The sequence below is a fragment of the Myodes glareolus genome, chromosome 11 (assembly GCF_982192425.1).
Source record: "Myodes glareolus chromosome 11, mMyoGla1.1, whole genome shotgun sequence".
NCBI lineage: Eukaryota > Metazoa > Chordata > Mammalia > Rodentia > Cricetidae > Myodes > Myodes glareolus.
Window position 1 is genome coordinate 68,684,332 of NC_142036.1, and position 21,942 is coordinate 68,706,273.

General features: G+C 41.4%; 2 protein-coding genes across 9 annotated transcripts in view; one reads left to right on the forward strand and one right to left on the reverse strand.

The window, feature by feature from the left end:
* The window catches only part of Ralgapa1 (Ral GTPase activating protein catalytic subunit alpha 1), a 217,023-nt gene extending 201,302 nt beyond the window's left edge, over nucleotides 1-15,721 (forward strand). For all 7 annotated transcript variants that reach the window (XM_085697620.2, XM_085697618.2, XM_085697619.2 and 4 more), the window contains 2 exons: nucleotides 6,431-6,555; nucleotides 14,337-15,721. In XM_085697620.2, coding sequence (XP_085553746.1) covers nucleotides 6,431-6,555; nucleotides 14,337-14,485 — 274 coding nt within the window. In that variant the 3' untranslated portion in view covers nucleotides 14,486-15,721. The remainder of the gene's footprint in view (nucleotides 1-6,430; nucleotides 6,556-14,336) is intronic.
* Nucleotides 15,722-16,543: 822 nt separating this feature from the next.
* Nucleotides 16,544-19,109, reverse strand: Insm2 (INSM transcriptional repressor 2). 2 transcript variants are annotated; one of them, XM_087911851.1, is made up of 2 exons: nucleotides 18,177-19,109; nucleotides 16,544-18,137 (listed from the first exon to the last, which is right to left on the reverse strand). In XM_087911851.1, the coding sequence occupies exons 1-2, from the start codon at nucleotides 19,107-19,109 to the stop codon at nucleotides 17,622-17,624; spliced, it is 1,449 nt and encodes a 482-aa protein (XP_087767977.1). In that variant the 3' UTR covers nucleotides 16,544-17,621. The 2 variants fall into 2 exon arrangements, with proteins under 2 accessions (XP_087767977.1, XP_048271727.2); XM_048415770.3 differs by having other exon boundaries at nucleotides 16,544-19,109.
* Between the last annotated feature and the right edge of the window lie 2,833 nt (nucleotides 19,110-21,942).

Below are 21,942 nucleotides of genomic sequence, written 5' to 3' on the forward strand. Positions count from 1 at the left end.
TTTTTAAGTGAGAAAGTTCTCGCTAAGTAGGTCTGGATGGCCTAGAGCTCATGGGGATTGGCCTGCCTCTGCTTCTAGAGTGCTGGGACTAAAGGCATCTGCTTCTACTACATTGCTTCTTTTCTTTTTTTCTTTTTTTTCTCTGTTTTTCTTTTTTAATTCAAAGGGTCAGCAAGATCAAGAGGTGGGACAGAACCAAGTATACTCATAAGTATAACTGGAAATGGGTTGTGATGGGATTAAGGGAGTTGGCTCAATGGGATAAGTGTTTACTGGACAAGCATGAAGACCCAAATAGAAATCCCAGAATGACATGTAGGAAACAAGACACAGAAGTACATAATTCTACCCATAACTGTGTCCCTTCGTGAGACAGGAGGTGAAAATGCTAGAATCCCTGGAAGATTCAAACTAAGTAAACTGGTGTAAGCAAAGGGAGATAAGGGATGTGTCTCAAGGTAGAAGGCATGCGCCTGTCTTCTAACCTCCCCATATATGCACTATGGCCCAAAGATACTTGTTTGTCCATCCTCCCTCCCTCCCCCCATCTCTCTCTCTCTCTTGCTCTTTCACACATTTTTTTTAAAAATTGGTATTGGTGCTTTTCCCTTTCCCATCTCTATAGTCTCTTTCCTGGTGTTTATTCTTGTAAACTACGCTCTCTTAAATAGGTTCTGTCAGGGTCAGTGACTCACACCTATTATCTCAGGACTTGGGAGTTTGAGTCAGAAGAATCGGGAGTTCAGGATCATCCTTGACTACACAGTGAGTTCTAGGCCACCCTGGACTACTTAAAACCTTGTCTCAACAAACAAAGGAAAGAAGAGAAAAGGTCCCTTTCTGTCACTGACTTTGAGGGGTAGATTCTGGTGGAATTTCAGTGTTGCTGTTGCACTTTGTAGAGTAGAGGTTCTGTGCATGTTTATCTGTGTTTTAATTGTTTTGTGGTGAGACTTGTGGAGACACTGATGTCTAGGAGCAGAGGCAGAGGCCATGCATTTGATCATTGTAGTTTTGGTACCTAGCACAAGTTGCAAAGCTGTCTTACAGATAGCATGTTTATTGACCAGTTGGTTCTAATGATTTAAGTAGTACTCAGATTATAGTTACTTCAGTTACAACTCAAAGTGCAGTTTAAATAACACTCTGCAATACAATTGTTCGTTCAGTAGTCAGAATTTCTAAATAATGGTTTCTGTCAGAATTCTCCCTGGGATAATATTCTTGGAATACAGAGAAGAGGCAAGGAACCCCTACTCCTTAAAGGTACAGAGAAGGCACAGGCTGAGTGTGGAACTGCCTAAGAAAGTCAGCGGTGCCCGAGCAGGCTCTACATCCCTCCGTGTGACCGCCATCGGTGACAGATACCAACCTCATGCTTACTTTAAAAGAAACTATCTTTGTGGTGCCCCCCCCATTTAGGAGATAAGTCATTAAACCATAAAAGTGAAAAGTAAGCAATATTAAAAATATTTTATATTTGTTTACAACTATAATTTTCATGACACATGAATTATGTTTTACTCATTCTGTGTATATGTGTTTAAAGTGCATGTGCGTGCAAAACTTGTGGATCTCTGCAAGTTGGAGGCCAGTCTGGTCTATAGAACAAGTTCCCGGACAGCCAGTGCTACATAATAGGGAGACCCTGTCTAAAAGAAAAAAAGAAAATTGTAGAGACTGAAGGTTGTAACTTCTTAAAGAACAAACCTCCCTTTTAGTCTAGTCTCCTTGCAGGTTAGTAAAATGGAAATATTTAGTGCTTAATGTTTTCTTCATGTTTAATTTACTTGTATCAGAATAAATCAAAAGCCCTCTGTATATACCACAAATAAGAAACATTACTGACATTATACAGTCCTGACACATGAATATGGCTATGTTTTGGATGGATGGGTGGATGGGTGGATGGATGGATGGTTGATCACTTTGTAGCCCAAGCCTCAGCTTTCGAAGTGCTAAGATTACAGGTGTATGCAAGCATATCTGGCAACAGAGATGCACTTCCTGCCTTACATTGAAAACTTCCCGAGAGCGGGGAATGGTGGAGTGCACCTGTAATTTCAGAAAGTCCTGTGTTCAAGGTTAGCTTGGACAGGATAGGAATGGGGGGCTGTAGACAGCACCTGCCATTTACAAAGTTTTGCACCAAACTTTAAACTAGTGCAAAAATAATGTATTGGTTACATTGGTTACATTGCTAACAAAGGAGGATTTGTCCAGTAGAGTAGATGAAGAGTTAATTTGAGTTCCATAATTCCTAAAAAGCTCATTGAAACTATTTATCCAGCTACAGTCCATATTTCATTAAGTATTGGACATACTTTTAAATAAATTTTAAGTTCAAAAAATGTATAACAGCATTTGTACCACAGAAGCAATGAAAATAAATAATTTTGCTCAGATACAGAGAGACCTTTGGATTTACTGTGTATTTATATTCTTTAAAGCCCTGATAAAGTAAATAGGACAGATGGCAATGTCCCTGTAAACTATAGAAAAGAGAATTCATACTTCTTCCAGGGTCAGGATAAAGTTGGTCTCTCGTTTCTTAACAGCCTGTCTTGAAATTTAAAATTAAAAGCAATTACTCAAAATGTCTACTAATGTAAACTTAATGAAGTTCAGTTTAGATTTAAACTATTTTGTGGCAGAACATGTGTAGTATCCTTTGTCATGTTCAGAATTGTAGTGTCCCTTTCCTTTTCTGCTTTGCAGAAAGTATAAGGACAGGATTATTGGGTGATTATAGTGCTAGGATTGTTGCACCTGTTTGCATGGAGAGGGGAGCACTGTGTGGCTATGGGGTGTATGTAAGGGTGGGTGTGAGGTTGTATAAGGGTGTGTGTGAATGTGATTGTGTGTGTAAGGGTGTGTGGGGGTGGGTGTGTAGGTATAGGGGTGTGGGTATGGGGAGTATGTAAGGGTGAGGTATAGGGAAATGTTGTAGGGGTGGGGTGTAAGTGTAGAGGGTATTGTGTAGGTGTGAGGGCCTATGTAAGGGTGTGATGGGGTGTAGAGATGAGGGTTTATGTTTGTGTGTGTGTGATAGACTACTTCTATATTGAAGATTCCTATCAACTAAGTCTCCTTTATCAAATTTTTAAGATAATTTTACCTTGAGATGTCTTAAAATTTATAACAAACACTTCTATGAATTCAGCTCAGGTCTTCACTTTAAATTCAGTTTTGCTTCTGAATATTTTTGTTAGTTCCCCTTCACCTTTTTATCATCTTACTCATTTCGGTGTTTTAATGTTAATGCCACTTGCAACACTCAATTACAATAGGACTGTAGCTTGAATTGTCCTCTTTTTGCTAGCCCCATAGTCTGTGTAGCCAACTTACAGGTACTCTTCCCTAGAGAGCTGCCTCTTTAAGAGTCTTTAAGATCTGTTATGAAGAGGTACAGGCATTAGCTGCTTCAGGTGCTGATTACAACTTCAGATGCTAAAGCTACTCTTTAGAGCTTTAGAATCATTGCAGTCACAAAAGTGTGGATCCAGAACCGTGGTGCAAGTTTATCCATCGCCTAATTACATGTTTTCTGAGCCACAACTTGTGCTGGTGTTTGTCCAGTAGATTAAGTTGGCTCATTTTTGTGTTACTTAATTTGACTGCAGCACTCTTAAAGGGGAACTATAAAGAACACTCACTTTTAGAAGCCGGGTTCCTTTAGGCTGTAAGTGTTTACCAAGCTAGCAGTATTTTCTGAACTTAACCCACAAGAAGGAAAGTTTGGGTGTTAGCCTGTGCTAATATGTGATGAGTTTCCTGTGTAAAAGCTACTCTTTCACCACAGAGACTTACCGTCTCAAAATTAATAAGTCTGTTTTCATTAAATACATTGTTTATTTTATATAAAATGTTAGCTGTCTGGAACACCTCCCATTTTATAGGGCTGTGTGTTATGGCTCAGAGTTATTTTATATAGTGCAGGAGGCTACCCTTCATTGTGCTTTATTTAGAGTTATTTTATATAGTGCAGGAGGTTACCCTTCATTGTGCTTTATTTACCTAATTTTTTTTGCTTTGATAAATTTGGCACAATGGAACGATCCTCCTTGTTTTAAGAATATTAACATTTGCTTTTTCTGCCTAGTTTTTTATGTAAACACTAAATAAGATAAAGTAAAATATTTCATTTATAGAGCCACTAAAGTAGAGCATTTTCAAAGCAGGTAGTTGTCTCCACCCTGCTTTTCATGAAGCGTTTTACCCATTCAAGCAGACTTTTAAAAACAGCTTGTTTTGATAGCAGACTGTTCTCCTGTGGGCCTTCAGCCTTTGCTTCCTGGCAGCACCTTTGGTGCGAAAAGCGAGTGATCAATTGGGAGACTATCAGTGCCAGCATGCATAGAGTGATAAGTTAACACACCACTGGGAGTTTCTAGGGCCCACCAAGATACTTCACTTCTAATGTGCTAACAAGCTCACTTTTCTACCTCTTGCCTCTTCAGTTATTTTTTTCTCAGAAGAGCTTAGAAGTTGAGTGCATCAGGCATAATGAAAAGCTCTGTAGGAGGGAGAAGCAATAACCCCATTTTTCCCTTTTCAGCCAAATAGAAAATTAGTTTCTGGTAATACACAAAGGCCAGTATTTTTTGTACAAGGGGCACTGCTGTGAATCAAAGGACTCTATTAACTGCAGAAAATTCGGCAGCTGTGAATCTCCCCCAATGAAAAAAGTACTTTCCAACAAGTTGTGAGATATGTGGTATTATTTAGATTGAGCAGTCAGTTTCATCCTCCTCCATTTAGAACCATACATCTTCTTTATAAATGTGCTCTGCTACGTTTCCATGTTAAGTTTGCCTCATAAATGTCTACTATCCTTCCATAAAATCCATCCTTACACCGTCATTTTAATACATCTTACCCTGTTGCTGCTATCTCAGAAGTAGAATTCTTTTAGAGTTCAGCTGCAATGTACAAAATTGAAAATAATAGATTATAAAGAGCTAGCATCCAGGTTATTTCATTATTTGACACAAAAATAAATTGTAATCCAAGAAGCTAGAATACAAGCCATTAAAAAAGCAAATGATTCAACAAAGTCAAGTCCCGATGGTGCTCAGTCTGGCCTCTAACTAGCAAGCTTTTCACCGCATCTTATTAAACTTTTGTAAACGTAGCTGTCTGTAATATCACCCATTGAATTATCAGTTTAAATTAGCTCCCAAATGATTTTTCCTAGTTTGGGTTGTAATTCCTAGAATTATAGAACTGAAATATTGAATTATAATTTTTAAAAGAGAATAAAAAATGTTAATACAGAAATACTGAAATGGCTTTTAGGGGGAGAAAAAAAGCAATGGAAAAAGAAAAACTAATGTGTGAATTTTTACTGCCCCTATGTAAATGTCTGTGTGCATCTCCATTGTCTTTGTTTATTCCCTGCCCCTATGTAAATGTCACCAAATACAGCAGGAGAACCTAAAACCTGAAGAAGAAACGTTAGGTGGTTTCTCAGTTCAGGAACTGTACGACACGAAGTCGACATGTGTTTTTTCCTGATAATTGTCTGTTGCTGCCTGCTGCTCTACACTTTGACAGCCATTTCCATAGTTGCTTTCATGAACAACGGAAATATTCTCTCCCTTTCTTGCCCTTTCTATGCTAACAGCACAATCAGACCTGCTGAAACAGGAAGCCTGGAGTGGGTTGTTCAAAAGCAACAGCACTTCAAGGTACTGGTTGCTTGTCAATAATATCAGGGAATAATGTGTGGTGAGAGCGGAGTACAGTCTCTCTCTGCAGTGTCAGTGCCCTGTAGATGCTTTGTTGGACAGTAGTTAGGAGCCCCGTGGACTCCTCACAAATACTCTTGCTTGTTTCCGGGTTGTAATTGATGGGGTATTTTTTTTACTGACACGCAGATTCAGCTATGCATTTATCGTAACTGCATGGAGTTATTCAAGGATTATAGCAACACTAGTCTTCCATTCAAAAGGAGAACAATTGTTGAGAAAATATAGAGATTTTAAAAATTGAAGAAGATATGTAGGAATTTCACAATAAGACTTTACAAGTAAAAAATGGAGAATTTGGGACATAGTATTTTAAATGCAGTATAATACTTTTATTGAATGACTTTTGGGAGTAAATCTGCAAATGAATGTTGCTTAACAGGGTAGGAAGGACTCAGGCTGACCAGCTAACAGTTGAGTCTTTCCTCAAACTGTTGTAATAATAAACCAGTGTAATTCTCTAGTAAATTCCTGTTAAACTATCGATTGTCACGGAGTCAAGAGAAATAAACTGCCACTAAAAAGTACATTTTTATACTTTAAGAAGGGGCACTTTTAGTCATATGTAAGAACAGGAAACAGTTCACTAAGTAAGAATGTGCTCTTATGGTCCTCGCATAAAATGTGCTTGCTCACAGTGTACACTGCATCTCAGTTCATCCTTAACAGAAGGGAACCAGCTATGAGGAGAGAGCACGGTACCTGCAAACAATTGTCCAGCACCATTTAGAGCCAACTACATTTGAAGACTTTGCAGCACAGGTTTTCTCTCCAGCTCCCTACCATCACTCACCGTCTGATGCAGGTAAGAAGAAACAAAGGTCTTGGTTACTTGTTACAAACTCAAAATGCAATACCCTTTTCTTCTAAATCTTGGTTGAATAAAATTCTGATCATTGAAATATCTTATTTATGGCTATTTGAGTTTGGCCTGTAAATTTATTTTCTTTTATCTGAATATGGCTCCTTTAAAAATCCATAATCTTCATAGCATACATGGTCCACATCACAGTCACTGACTTGTGTTTCCTGAGGTTCTGAAGCAGAGGGAACTCCCCACTTCAGAGGATCAGATTTTATGGCCAAAGATATGATGTCATCATCTCTTACTTTATAAGTAAAACTAAATCAGTCTAGATTTAGAAGCAATTAGTACAGCAAATTATGTTTTGATATTTGAAGATTTTAAGAGGGTAATGCATTAATACTATTAACTAATTTTAAACAAATCAGAAAAAAAATGACTCGTGGCCTTCCTATTCTGTAATATCTTGCACTCCTTACGATTGTTTCATTTATTTTATTTTCCCTCTTTAGATCATTAAGTATCAGTTCTGTTTATCTGAAGGTAAGACAAAGTGTCAACCAAAGCATCTTCTGTTCTTCTCCCATTCCCTTTTTCCAGAACTAGCAAGCTCTGTGCTTGTAACTCAGACAATAAACAGACTTAACACTGCTCTGGTTCATACTAAACATTTCAGAAGTTGTCACTAAATTCTTTCCCAGAATTATACTAACTAACCCAGGTCTGCATGAAACACTAACATGGTTTGGGAATAAAGTGACTAATGGTCAACTCCTTGACTGAACTAGTTATGCCCTGTTACATTGACTTCTTCTGTTTGTTTGTTTCTCAGCATGAAAAGTAGTGCTATTGAATTGACTTCGCGTGTCTTTGTATTTTTGCAACACACTCTATTGTTACCAGATATCTGAACTCATGTTGGCTTTTCTCTGTGTGCCTGCACTGCACTAGGCACCTGAAATCCAGGGATGAGTCTTGTGATGGCCAGGGAAGCAGGAAGAGCATGACAGGAACTTGGCCACAATATGCGGCTTCTGATTCTCATTACATCAGCTTTGTCTCTTTATAGCAGATAAATTTAAACGCACAACAGTTTTTATAACCTAATCTGTTTTTAAATAGAATTGTAATTCTCAGTTGAAGTTTCATTAGTGAAATTTTAAGTTTTCCTTCCAGTAATAATTAATTTGCCATTAGAAAAGTAATTTTGCCAAAGAACTTAGAAACCTTTCAACTAAAATAAAAGACCTAGCAAAGAGAAATAGGTTATCTGAGATTAAATTTTTTAAAATAATATAAAAAGTGTAAGATTCACGTTCATAGATGGACACTATATAAAAATGATCAGTTTGGCATTAAGATTTAAAAAAAAAGGTGAAGGATAGGGAAAGTATCAGAGGAAAGATAGGAAAGGTGAATTAGTGAACGTCAGAATGAAAACCCCTTTTGTATACCTTGGCATTGGCATTGTCAGTCATAGAGCCATCTGATGAGATGTGATAGGAATAAGACCTTGTCCCTTGTAGTCAACAAGTTCCATGGTCAGGAGACAGTGGGCCCTGCACTGGGCTCGCTCTCTGCGTCTGCTCACAGATGCTGCTCCACTCCTACTGCTGTTCACCAGCTCGAATCTTTAGGATTTGTTTGTCGTCTTGAAGTTCCTTTTACTTTTGCTGTATTTCCTGAACAGTTAGCAGGTAGACACATAGAAGTGACATTTTGAGCATCGGAACATTTAGCACAGGATGTTAAAGTAGCCATTAAGGCTCTATTGACTTCATTTTATATGTGTGAATGTTCTTATAAATTTATTCAACGTGACACTTGATGTGATTGTTTCTAAACAATAATTAAAAATATGAATTTAAACATGGACCTATTATTGTGTTATAATTTTTAAGTTAAAATTTTTAAAATTGTCTATGCTTTTGGACCATTAGACATGTGCTCTGGTTTTATAAAAGGTGTTCTAACTCTGAATGACATGTAGCAATATTAATCATTTCTTGTAAACTTTAATAGTTATGACAGTTTTTATCAGAATGATACTACACAGTTCAACACAATAAAACTATAGTTACAAAACATAGTACCTGAAGAATAATTTTTCTTCCATTTATTTCAAATCTTTATTTTCCTGTAATATTTCACCTCTTACATAGAAAACAATCCTTCATACTTTTAAGTCAAAATGAGAAACTTTGAAATAAGTATGTCATAACAGTTGGGACCTGACTGCTTCTTTGTAAAACTGACATAGAACGATGTTTATTGATTTTTTTTTTTGAGACAAGAGTCTTACTGTATGACCCAGGTTAGCTTTGAACTCTTCTGAACACTAAGATTCTATATAGGCTTGCACTAAGTTTTTTAATTATAAAGTTTCTTTGACCCCTTTAGGAAACGGATTATTGCAATTGAGAATCAACTTTAGATATCCTGTGTATATAAAATAATACTAATCCATAATTATATACGTAAAATTAGGTTCTTAAAGAATGCTGATATATAGGTATTCCTTGTAGCCAATCCTGTAATATACTTTATTTAGACTCAGTGGAATAGTATTGAGAACTATATTCATAGAGGACTGGTAGGACTAGCCCAGTGGTAGATGTATGTTTACCAGATTCGGAGCCCTGGCTGAGCTCATTCCCTAACTGGGGAGGGGGTGAGTGGAGGGGTATATGTGTATTTATATAATTCAGTTCATCTAAAATTTCCTGGTTAACAGTAATCGACTAATAGTGGTGACATTTAAATCTAAAAAAAAATTTTCATGTAACTTTATTTAAATAGATGTGAAAGATTTCGGTATATAATTGATCCATAAATTTCATAACTGTGTTTTCTTAAAATGTACTGTCTGTGGCACTAGACTGATAACTTAAGGGAAATTATTTTTATCCCTAAGGTCATTGAGGGAAATACTGTGATGTCACACAGTGTTGATCTTCCATAACTACATTAAAACATTATTAAATTTTTCTTGTCCTTTATTTTAAAAAAAAGTTACAGGAAACTTTGCTTTATCTTTGTCAGGCTTGAATGTGAAAAATATCAAATATATATATATATATATATATGACACATTTCTTCTTACTGTAAATTTGAAAATAAAATCGTTCTTGTTCCTGACCATATTACAGTGACAGTTTAAAAAATATTCATATTGTTAACCTTGATTTTTTGTAATTAAAAATTATAAAATTCTATTAAGGAACAGAATCCTATTTTGTTGTGGACAATAAATACTAATTAGTTTGTCTTTCATAATTTCACCATTAAAAATATACCCAAAATTCTAGTACTAGTATTTTTGTTGTATCAACCATAAAATATTATATATCTGAAATTACATGTCAGCTCTAATACTACCGATTTTTGAGTTGTTTTTCAGCAGCTTAGCTATTCTTTAACAATTAATGAGTTGACTAATAACCTGATTATCTACATGTATGTACATGAATATATATATGTAAATAAGTTTACATTTACACCATTTTTATATGTGTATTTAGAAAATGTCAGCCTTGCTCTTCTTTCCCATGCTAGGTGTTGTCATGTGTGATAGTTTATATGTACGGCTGTCAAGTCTTTCTAAATCTTTAAGGAGGACATGCCATCAAAATTAGAGATTGTTTTAGGTACTTTAAGCTCAGGGTCCTTTAAATGTTAAAGTATTTCCTGCTCAAATTTGTATGTCAGTGGATTAGTCTAAACTTGTAGGCAGGCAAATGAGTTCTTTTTAGTATCTTAAACTTGGAAATTTGACTTTTATGTTAATAACCAGTAGATAAAATTGAGTTAAATAGCATAATTTGTAGCAATAATAACTGGCTTCAGTTTTCATATAGAACACTCATGAAGTAATAATTGAGTGTGAGACACTGCCTACTGCAGTCTGTGGACCCTTTCACTACATCCTCACAGCATGTCTATGCAACCTTAAAGGGGAAAGAATGATCCCAGGAACACCTCACAGGTGGTGAGGTCAACCTGTACCCTGACCCTGTCTGCCTCCAGAGCTCAGGGTCTCAACATAGCAGTTGTCATTGGTCTTTTAGCCCTTACTATTGCTAGCAGTGAGAAAGGGAGAGAGTCAGGGGGAGGGAGAGAGGAAGGAGAGGAGAGAGAGAGATTACCCAATACCCATCACATTTACAACTCAGAGACATTAGAAATCTGTGTTTGTAGGGCTCTACTTTTCCATTAAAAAATTTTTTAAAAAGAGTTTGGGGGTTGCCAGAGAGGAAGTATATTTTGAAATAGACTAAATTTAAATTATGGCCCTGACATTTATACTACATGAAGTCAAATCAGTCTGTGCTATACCAGTTTTCTCATTTGTAAGGTAGAGAGAAAACACAAGACACCTGACCTGGTTTATTCAGGTCTACAGCGATAGTTTTTCAGTTCTTAAAATGGAGCCACTTATTGGCCTGTTTTTCTGTGCGTTTTGTTTTGAATAACGTGTGACCTCCTTTATGACAGTTTGGGGCAGTGTCCGTGTAATCTCAGTCGTTGACTCTGTAAACCTTTAAGGCTGTATTTTATAGCACAGTCAGCATAAAAGAGGACAAACTCTTCGATTTCTGAAAATTAAACTTAAATGTACGTTACAGATATTCTTCACATTTGAATGATTATATTTCATAGGTAATAATTTTATCCAAAAATATTTCTAGTTTCTACTCTTCCTTCCAAATCCTTATCTGTTCTGATTCAGAGTCTCCTATTTTATGTAGCCATACTTACTTTGTACCTGTTACACACCAGGCCCTTTGCTACATAGTCATTAATCTCCACAACTTGACAAGGTAGCTATTATTGTCTCCATTTCACAAATAAGAAAATGACTCCAGTCAGCTTGCCCGATATGGAACAGTCAATAAAGCAAGAGATGGGCCAGCAAAATGGCTTGGCAGGTAAGGTGCTTACCACCAAGCCAGACAACCTAAGAGGAAAAGAACACATGTTCCATGGCATTCATGCACACAGATGGAGAGAGAATTAAAAAACAAACAAATAAATGTGAATACATAATAATTATTATTATAAAGGAAGAGTCCAGAAGTACCTAGCCCATTCTTTCTAACATGTTCACATTGTCTTTTAGTTCATATAATTGAAGTTGCTTTCAAAGTTATAATATTTTAAAGACTTTATTAGCCAAATACTTTAGGAAGTTTTAAAGCGGTCATGCTTACCAACAGACAGTATAAACCAAACCAAAATAAATTTTTAAACCGTTTATATTCCCTTTTAAAATGTCTGTGGAGCCCCCAAAGTCATATCCATGGTATCATTTATGATGGTTTATTGTACTCAGCACGCGGTGTACCAGCTTGTACTGCGTGAACGTAGGAGCCATGGGTACTTTCTTATACCACCCTGGAAGATACAGCAGACACAGGAATAACTCGGTCCTGTCTTCATGACTCACGTGGTGTAAATCAATAATTAGGAAGAATAGGTTGTGGCAGGAAATGGCAAGTGTGACTGTTTTCTTTCCAAATCCAAACTGAGGCTTGCCTCATCTGCACTGCTGTAGAGTGGCTGTGCTGAGTGTACTCCACTCAGAGGTGTTAGTGTGAGACCTACACCAGCCCTGCCTGCCTCAGTTGATTTTTAATTGCATGAAAGGAAATTTAATCATTTTTAATGTGGCTATAACTACCTCATTATACAGTTCCTTTCTCGAGTTCTTATGACCAAATTGGGAGGCAATAAAGAAGACGTGAGAGAATTGCTGGTTTGGAAGAAAGCTGATTCTAAATAGGGAAATGGGGTATGCACCCTGATGCCCAGAGATGGGCTTTCTTTACTGCCATTAAAAAGTCATAGGAAACCAGTAATTCTCATTGTCAGGCAACCTTCAAGAGTTCAAGAGTTTCAACCAACAAAAACAGTTGATGGAAAATTTTTGGTTTTCTCCAAAGAGTCTTCATTCTAGCACTGGGTTTGAGGATAAAGAAATACTCTCTACTGGGAGGCTTGACAGCAGGTTCTTGTCGGTAAACTGCTGTGATGTAAATGTCACGTGTCTGTTCTATCCAAGACGACAGCCGCTAACCAGGTGTGACTCAGCGCTTGAATATGGCTAGAGTAGCAAGGAATTTCAATTTCCAATTTTAATTACATGAAATATGAACTATTACCTCATACATAGTTGTAGCTATTACCTCATTACACTGTCTCTCTGAGATCCAATGACTGAATTATAAGACAATCAGTGCACACGTTAGACAGTAGGTGTTTCTCGGCTCTCTCACAGACTTTTTCCTGTTCTCTTTTCCTGTTTGAACTTGTTTTGTTAGTTGGTAAGTATGGCATCTGAACCAGCGAAGCACTGGCCATTGTGGAACGTCACCATCCGAACTCATTGCATGCCAGTTGTGTTCATAATACCACCCTGATTGCTCTCCGTTACTCGGGTAACGCCTGTAGCTCCGCAGTCTCCCTCAAGCCTGCCGTCTATCTTCTCTTTTGTTCTCCACTCTGCCTGCTACTACGTTTCTTCCTTCACAGCAGAGAGGCATGTACTGCTAGTTCTGGCCCTCCCAACCTCCGCCAGAGACACTGGCCCTCTGGAACAGCGCTGGGAGGGAAGACCTCTCCTCACACAGCAGCACCTCCATGGCACCGGAAAGCTCAGCTTCTGCTCCTCGCTGTCTTTCCCACTCTGGTGCCAGGCTTCCCTAAGTGGGCAGTGGACGCACATTCTCTGAGTATTCTAGTCTACTGTGAACCAGCTCAGATCATCGGGAAGAGTAAATTTGAAAAAAACAAACCAAAAAAAAAAAAAAAACCTTCCTGCTTTATAGGCCAGCCTCATCTGGGCTAGAAAGGAAATGTTGGGGAGGATATATTGAGCAGGCAGTACACGGGTACAAGTGACAAAATAGTTTCCCTTGGAAATGTATATCTGTCTCTAAGTAGAATTTTACTACTTTTTCTTTAAAAGTACTTTGAAGAATTTTTTGGAGATATATTCTTAAGATACCTCAACAGGATCTGTTATTGAGCATTTTTGGTTTTCTCTTAGAAATATGTATACCTTCATTTTAATCATGGGTGTTCCGTTACATTGAAACACTAGCATAATTACTCCCAAGCCCAAATGTCAGTGAGAAGAACTATTCTGTAAATGACACAGGGTTTTCCTATTTGAATTTGTTTTGCCTATTTTAAAATTCTGTGTCTACTAATTCTACTGCTAACTGTAAACATCTAAGCTAATGAACACAAAAAGTAAAATCTACAGCCAGAGACATTTTTCTGAGGTCGGTTTGTCTTTTCTGACTGGCTTTCAAATGAAAATCCCTATCTTTTTCCTTCTCGCAAGAATTTGTCTGCTCTTTCTATAACTACTTATGTACCTAGCATGGTCTCCTAAGGCCCTTCCTGTTTGGAGCCTAGCATGTAGTGTGAGGATGCCTTGTGGCTGCGCAGTGTGACTGGTCTTCCTTCCCACCTTCCATGCCCTGCCCTGCATGCTGGTGGTGCTTTGGGTCGCTGGTCTTTCAGACCCAACGATTTTATTTCTCATTGCCATTTCCAGGGTTCTGGCTCTGGATATGATGATTGGTGCTTTCTTTAATATGACATGAGCCACCAGATCACAGGGTTTCAGATACATTAGTAAACTCTGGGGATTGCTTTTTTTAACTTCTGAAGTCCTTGTGAAGGGTTGGGATCCTGCTCCGGATAGCATAGCAGCAGGAAGGTGGTTACGATCTGAGACTGGAGAATACTAACATGCTCCCTCTCTCCTACAGGATCCTACCCAGAGAGTCTACCCAGTGACGCTCCCACAGCAGCACAGGTAGATGGGGCTGACCTGGCCTCTCCAATGTCTCCTCGAACTAGCAAAAGCCGCATGTCCATGAAGCTGCGTCGGTCCTCTGGCTCAGCCAATAAATCCTAAGGAGACAAACAGCCCAGCAGTGATCAACAGTAGCCACCCTGGCACAAACATAGTGTTAACTCTTTCAGACCTCATGTTTGCCACAGCATTCATGTTTCTTCCTGTACAGTTCTTTGAGAAAACACTGGACTTAAAGTAATTTGCAACTTCTTATTTTAAATTTGGACTATTTATTTAGTTCAGTTTTTTTCCCACACTCCATGCTGTCATATTCTGAGGGGATCGAGTTTTAATTCATACTCTTGACCTTCCTAGATAATCATGTCTAATTAGTGCTACCTTCAAGTTCATGATTAATGTTGAGCCAAAATATAATTGGACAGATAGTCTTGTGTTATTTATTGTGCCTCATTACAACTTTATAATTTAATAAATACATAGTTTTTACAAATGTAACCTTTTTTGTAGTGCTGGGAATGGAAGCCAACATCCCACACATGCTAGGCAAGCACACTGTCCTTCACGGCCCAGCCCTACAATATAAATGACTATTAGCATTTATAAAGCTAGAGCAAAAGCTGCACATCTGTTCGTTATGTGGGTTGTGTACAGATTGTTACAGACAGAAACATCTAATGGCCATGCAGCAGCTCAGATTCCAACTGAAATTACATTCATTAACTTTTCTCCCAAGTCAGTGTCTCATTTCTCGGCAGTGCAAATGACGACACAACCTCTCGAATAACTAGGAAAATCACCACAGGACTTTGATTTCTTTTAGCTCCCAAACAGCTTTGTTCTGCTGTTTGAGGTGGTATCACTGTTGAGTACCATTTCTGTTTGGAGGCTGTGGTCCTATATCACTGACCAGTTTATCCTGGTGTGTCTGTGTGCGCTCCAGAGTACCAAAAGAGAAGGTGGTGGAGAGGAAGGTGGAAGACTGTTCTCATATAAATGTTTGCTCAAATTATGTGTATTGTTTAAAAAGTAAGGGAACATAACCCAGGAGTTTAAGTTAAATCTAATATTTTAGTACTGAACTTGCTGTAGGTGCAGGTTGGTATGCATCCCACCTCCAGAAGTATTTCCTGTAATAAGTAAGCTGCCCCCCTTTTGTTTAACATGGGCATCTCCTAAGGAAATGTAGCATGATTGATACCAACTGCATGTGTAAATACATCATCCTGACAAACCACAGAATATAAATTATGTATCATTCATGTAGTGTCTACAGATTTGTAATGGGATAAAAAGATGACATGGTATTTAATAAAACAAAATAAAATATTCTTCACACTTCCTGTCCATGATTGTATTCTACTCATGTATTTTCAGACTTAAAAGCAGTAAGACTGTGTAATTGGGAGATGTAACATGCCCCCTAGGGCAGCTTAGCTAATCATGAAAAAATAAACACAAACGCCATTTTCAGAAGCAGCCCAGTGTGCTCTCAGAGGTCCTCCCACTGTCAGTTCCAGCACAGGAAGTCTGCGCTTCCTAAGTCTGCCAGAAACTCGACCAAAATCAACATATCTCTCTCATAATATTTGACTTGTTACATTTCAGTGTTTTTTTAGTATACTTTCAGGAATAAAACTTTCTACCAAATTTTTCTAAGCAAATTTTTAGAGTTCCTGTTCACCTTTTAAATTAGTGCTCATAAATAAAACAATTAGATGAGTAGAGAAATCCTGTGGGAATGTGTTTAAAACAGTGTAGTTTCCCACAGCCAACAGAATTTTTCAAAGAAAACTCAAACTTCTTATATATTTCTATTATACTGATAACAGGTAACAAGACAGACAAAAATGCTGATTTGAAATCGTGAAACCAATTAGCACCATTTATATAATATCTGTAACCCTGTTGAACAGACTTAAAACAAGCAAAAAAAAGTCTATATTCTCTCCATGGAGCTGCAGTCTGCAGCTAGACTTTAAAGGAGGAAGTTCCATTGCATTTCAACACTATTATATTCACTTGCAAGATGGCATTTATATTCTGTCAAAATAGATCCCTAAGATCCTAAAGTTGAATGTTGGTATTGAGGAAGTAAGAGATGTGCCTTGGAAAATACGCTGTGTTCAGCCACTTAAGACAGAATGAAACAGGCACAGTCTACATCCATTTATTTGGTGGAAGCAGCTTACAAATCTATTGTTGGACAGTGCTCAGCCAGTATCCCAGACTCTGGCTAGTGAGGGAATAGATACACAATATACATTGAATATGATTTACAAAGAAATTCCAATGTTCCTGAAAAGAAAATATAGAATATTGAGTGAATTGATTGACATTCAGTTCCATAGTGGGCTACAGGTGTTAACATCTTCTTTAAGTTGAACAGTTTACGATGCAGTGTGCAGCAGATTTACAGCAAAAATTGTAATAATTTGAATGAAATCTTTCTAAAACATTCAAACTTTAGGAATGAGTAAAGTATTTTTTTAAAAAAAAAAGGTTATGTAAAGAAAACCTTTAAGTAGCTCCTCCTGGATGCAGCACATAAAATAGGTAAAGAATGCAGAGGGCACACCAACTCCTTCCGATTAAGCAGCACCTTCCCCCACCTCCAAAACCTAACTTAAAAGAAGGGACGAATACATTCAATTGGGAAAAGAAAGTTCCAGGGATATTTTCACACCGGACAGCAGCATCCTCTTATATTCCTGTCCATCTACAAGGGTCTAAGTCTTCCTTCCCTGCAAGTTTGGCATCAGTCACATAGCTTGATTCACAGAATATACAAGGCAAGAAATCTGACCCTATTGAGACAGAAACGACGTAAGTGCCTGTGGTGGCAAGAGGAGAAGTCGTTGATGGCTACCACTTCAGGTAGAACCTTGGGTACACACTGAGACTTGCACGCGTTCACTGCGACTTTCCATAGGAACTACAAACCGTATAGGGTTCATTGGGGTCTCCAGCGTTTTAAGGAAGGGAATGCCCTATTTTAGTGGGGAAATGAGGATTTAAAGCTGTCAGCTTTGATCATGAATTTTTATGCCAGATACATACCTGCTCTAGAGGGGGTTTTATATCTCGCTGCCCTCTCCCCGGGCGGATCATGACTAGGAGAGTTTTAAGAGGGAAGGCAAGGGAAGGAAAGAGGAAATTGCAAGGTGAAAAAAGCCCCACGGGAGTTCCCATATTGTTTTCTTCAGCCATTCTGGAAATCTCGCCAGGCCTGGGTCCCTCAGCAACCAGGCCTCAGTGGCATCTGCAGCAGCAGCACTTGCCGGCTTTCTGAAGGGTGACACTTATTGATGTGCCGGGTCAAGCCAGGGGAGCTAAAAAATGTGGAAGGGCAGTACTTGCATGAGAAAATCTGCTGAGTGCTACCGTCGGATCCCCCTCCAGGGCCCGCTTCCGAAGGAGCCCCGACCAAGGCGGGCAGTAGCAGCTCCTCGCGGACAGCATGCCATAGCCGGTGCTTCTCTCGGATATCCGCGGACGGGAAGTGCGCCCCGCAAAGCGGGCACACAAAGGCGAGTGGGGCTGTGCGCTCCGAGCCGAAACCCGGGGCTGGTGCTCGCGCCGGACCCGCCTCGTGAGTGCCCAGGTGCTTGCGCAGATAGGCTTGGCGACGGAACTTTTTGTGGCAATACGGACACACGAAGACCTCGGATGTCGCCCCCGGGCTGGCACCGCCTGGCCCGAGACCACGGCGCCCTAGCATCACCTCGGGGTAGGGAGCCTGCGGTCGTGCTGCCTCCGGGTGCACCAAAGCCTGCAGGCCTGGGCGCGCGGCGCTGTCCTGGTGCTGACCGTCCCCGGAGCTGTCCCGGACCTGCGGGTGCTGATCGTCGGTCCGCGGCATGCGGCCGTTCTCCTTGCCCGCCGCCAGGGAAGGGTCCGAAGGGGTCAACGGCGCGGAGGGAGGTTTACTCGCGGCGCAGGACGGCGCGGGACGTGGCTTGTGCCAGCGGCGATGGGAGGCGAGGTTCGCGGGGCAGCTGAAGACCTTGTCGCACTCGGGACAGCGGTACTCGACGCGCACGATGCGGGAGCAGCGGTGCTGAGCCAGCGCGAAGGGGTCCGCGTACTGTTGCTTGCACAGTTGGCAGATGAACTCCCCCAGCGGCGTGCGGACGCCGCCCAAAGCCCGCGCCGGCGCCCCGGGCTCCTCCTCCTTGATCTTTAGACCGAGCACCGGGGACGTGGTCACCTCGTCTGCGAAGCTCAGCCTCCTCACCGCCTTAGGCTTCCTGACGGCCGCGGGCGCTGACGCGCAGCCCAGGGCACCCTTGCCCCGGCGCTGGAGGCTGTGCGGGGCAGGGGCGGGCGCGGGTGCAGGGACAGAGCTGGGGACGGCGACCCGAGGCGGCACCAACTGCTCCCCCGAGGTCGCGGCCGCGGGCGCCGCGGAGCAGAAGGCGGTGGCGCTGGGGAAGGACTCGGCCGAGACTGGTGAACGCAGGCAACGCTCCAGGAACGCGCGGCGCAGTTCGGGGCCCGCCGGCCTCGCGGGACTGGGTCCCGGGACGTCTCCGCCACCCGCGCCCCACTCGGCGCCGTCCAACGCGGGCTCGAAGCAGGGGGACCCCGACAGTCCCCGGCCGGGCTCCTCGGGTGCGGGCGATGCAGCACGGGAACCCGGCGGGGAAAAAAGCGGTTCGGCCGGGCGCGAGCGGTAGGAGCTGCCCGAGCGCTTGGTTCGCTTCACCAGGAAGCCCCTCGGCATGGTGGGTCGAGTGCGTGTGCGAGCCCCGGAGCTAGGCGGGCTGGGCCGGGCCGGGCATGCGGCGACCCGCTTTATAGCTGAGACGCCGGGCCGGGTCGGGCCGGGCCCCTCGAGCTGCGCTGGCCAATCAGGAGTAGGAGCGGATCCCGGGGCGGGGCCTTCGCCGGGCCGGGCACCGGGATGGGGACGCGGGACGACGAGCGGGCGCGAGGGGCTTGGAGCGCCCTGTCCTGCCACCAGGGACCGCGCACTAGGGACCCGGGCGCCACCAGCCCGCCACGCGCCGGGAGCCGACCGAGCCCGCGCCTGGGCGTCGGGCTGAAAGACTACGCCGCCGCGGGAGGACAACGGAGGGACGACCGCCGCGACAGGGCGGGAATCCGTGCGGGAACGGGTTAATGTCCTCTGCCAGGACTGAGCTGATGAGAAGCAGCGAGCGAACTGCAGGGCAGCTCAATCCGCTGTCCTGTGCCTACACTTGACGGCGAGAGCACGTCTGCCATCCAGTATCGATCCGGACTGCGCGCGTCTGTGATACTATGAGAATTCATCTGGAGAGAAGGGCTCTCGGCGCCGCAGATCGTGCGTGCTGGCAAACCTCTGGAGCTCAGGACGCTGCACGGTTCGGGCATCGAGCTCTTGGCTGATAAGTGCCTCCTCCCCTGGGGCAAGAGGAGTGGGGAGGGGAAGGGATCTAATTTTCGGCTGTCCTCATATAAAGTGGTTTCTCTGTTCACACTTTCCACTTAAGCTACCCAGAGACATGACTTAATGCCTAGCTGGCCTGTTTAGCATGGAGAAGATTGAGTGAGAAATGCTGCTGGAATCGGCATCGCATCCGCTTCCCTGTACATGACAAGGGACACGGCAAGGGATGTGCGGTAGACCAGACTCAACAGATTGTCGTCTGGCCCCCTGCCACCAGTCCGGCACTTCGCTGTTGTTGTTAAGAACCAGAAGAGATTTGAAAGTTTGTAATACTAAGTGAACAGTGAAATAATTAACCAATATTCGGCAGAGAGACCGTGCCAGCCTTTAATAACAAAAACTTGTGCAGTGTGAGAACAGGAAGGGCAAAGAACTGTGCTCAAGGCTGCTCGCAATAGATAGATAGATGATAGATAGATAGATAGATAGATAGATAGATAGATAGATAGATAGATAATAAAGAAAATTTAAAAATCTGAAGGCAGGATTAAAGTGGAATGTAGACTAAGAACCTCATTATCAGTGAAGTGATTTTACATGGAGGACACTATTTAAGGAAAGAGGCACAAATGTCTATTCGACTCTGATTATGTATCAGATTATGCTAGAGAAAGAGAGAAAGAGAGAGAGAGAGAATACTCTTTATGCAATAGGTAGATTAAGTTAGAATGTAGACGACCAGCAAGAATCACACAGGACAAATTCAAACCAAAGCCTAAGCAGATTCCAATGTCTGGATTCTTTCTATTATACCAGTAACTTCAAACCACTTCTTTAACTGCCTCTCACAATGAGCAATAAGTCTTAAAGTACACACACACACACACACACACACACACACACACACACACCTTAAAACAAGTTTCAAAAAATAATACTTAACAACACTCTAGATTATCAGGTTTTCTGGCCAGTCCCATTGTGTTTAAGAACTGGATTAAGATCAGAAGTTACGGTGCTTCTCATTAAATCACATGGCGTCATGTACAATATTTTGCAATCAAAATTCACATCCTGAATCACTAAAATGCTGTGGTCCTACGTAGCTTGATAAGCTCAGTTTCCCAGGTTAATCGTTTCTGACATGTCAGCTGCGCATGACATCACTTATAACACAAATTTTTCTCTGTCTTCCTCTCATTCTTTCTTCTCATGACCCAGAAATGATTGTGATGTGGAAACACGAGTGTAAGGATGGTGATACTTTAAGGCCGGCCCTTGCCAGGAAGGCTTTTTCCCTGAGCCAAAAAAACATCGCCACATGTTTTCCCTAAGAGCCTACCGCGCCCCGCCCCGCCCCCTTCAATAACAGCCCTCTGGAAAGCAGTGTACACCAGAAACTTTTTTTAAAAAAATCTTAATCTGCCACTTTCTGGAAAATATTTGGTAAGAAAACTGTTTACTGCCTAGTATTGGTGATTGTGAATGATCTGAAATTACCTCAAGGATATCATTGTGAAGCTGAGGATGGCGGGTTAGCCATAAGCATCCACAGAACTAAAAGTTTGCCTCACGGCGGTAAGCGTAAACAGCAGGGCATGAAGGTGCTCACGTGCTACGGAACTCACGTGCTACGGAGCTCAACTATAAAATACAGACACTGGGCGGAAACGATGCCAAAGTGTTCCTTGACCTAGTAAGAATTGTAAGAGTTTTTAGATCTTTTAAGTATCCTGCAAAAAGAACACACAACTCTGGTTATCAGAAGGAAAAAAAAACAAAAAACAAAGAATACATCTCCAAAAAAAGCTAGAATTAAATGTGGCAGCTTTCCCTAGGACAGCACAAACATCAAATGGAGACTTGTATATTTACTAAGCATTCTCTATGTCCCTGACACAGAGGTGGCAGTCTCTGCCGTGTGGACCTTCCAACTGGAGAACACTCCTAGGAGTTAGAAATTGGAAAGATTTAAAATGTTGGTGAACGAAAGGACTTGTAGCACACCTCCCACTCAGGGAGAAACCTGGAGGATTCTTCAGAACGCCAGCAATCCTTTCTGTTTTCTCAATAAAGCATCAAGATATAGAGAGTGGGGCCCAGAAAGTGAGTGAAAGTTTGTGGTATCCACCTCCTTCCTCTTCAGGTTGCCAACATGTTTCTCCTTTTAAACATGTAGAACCTT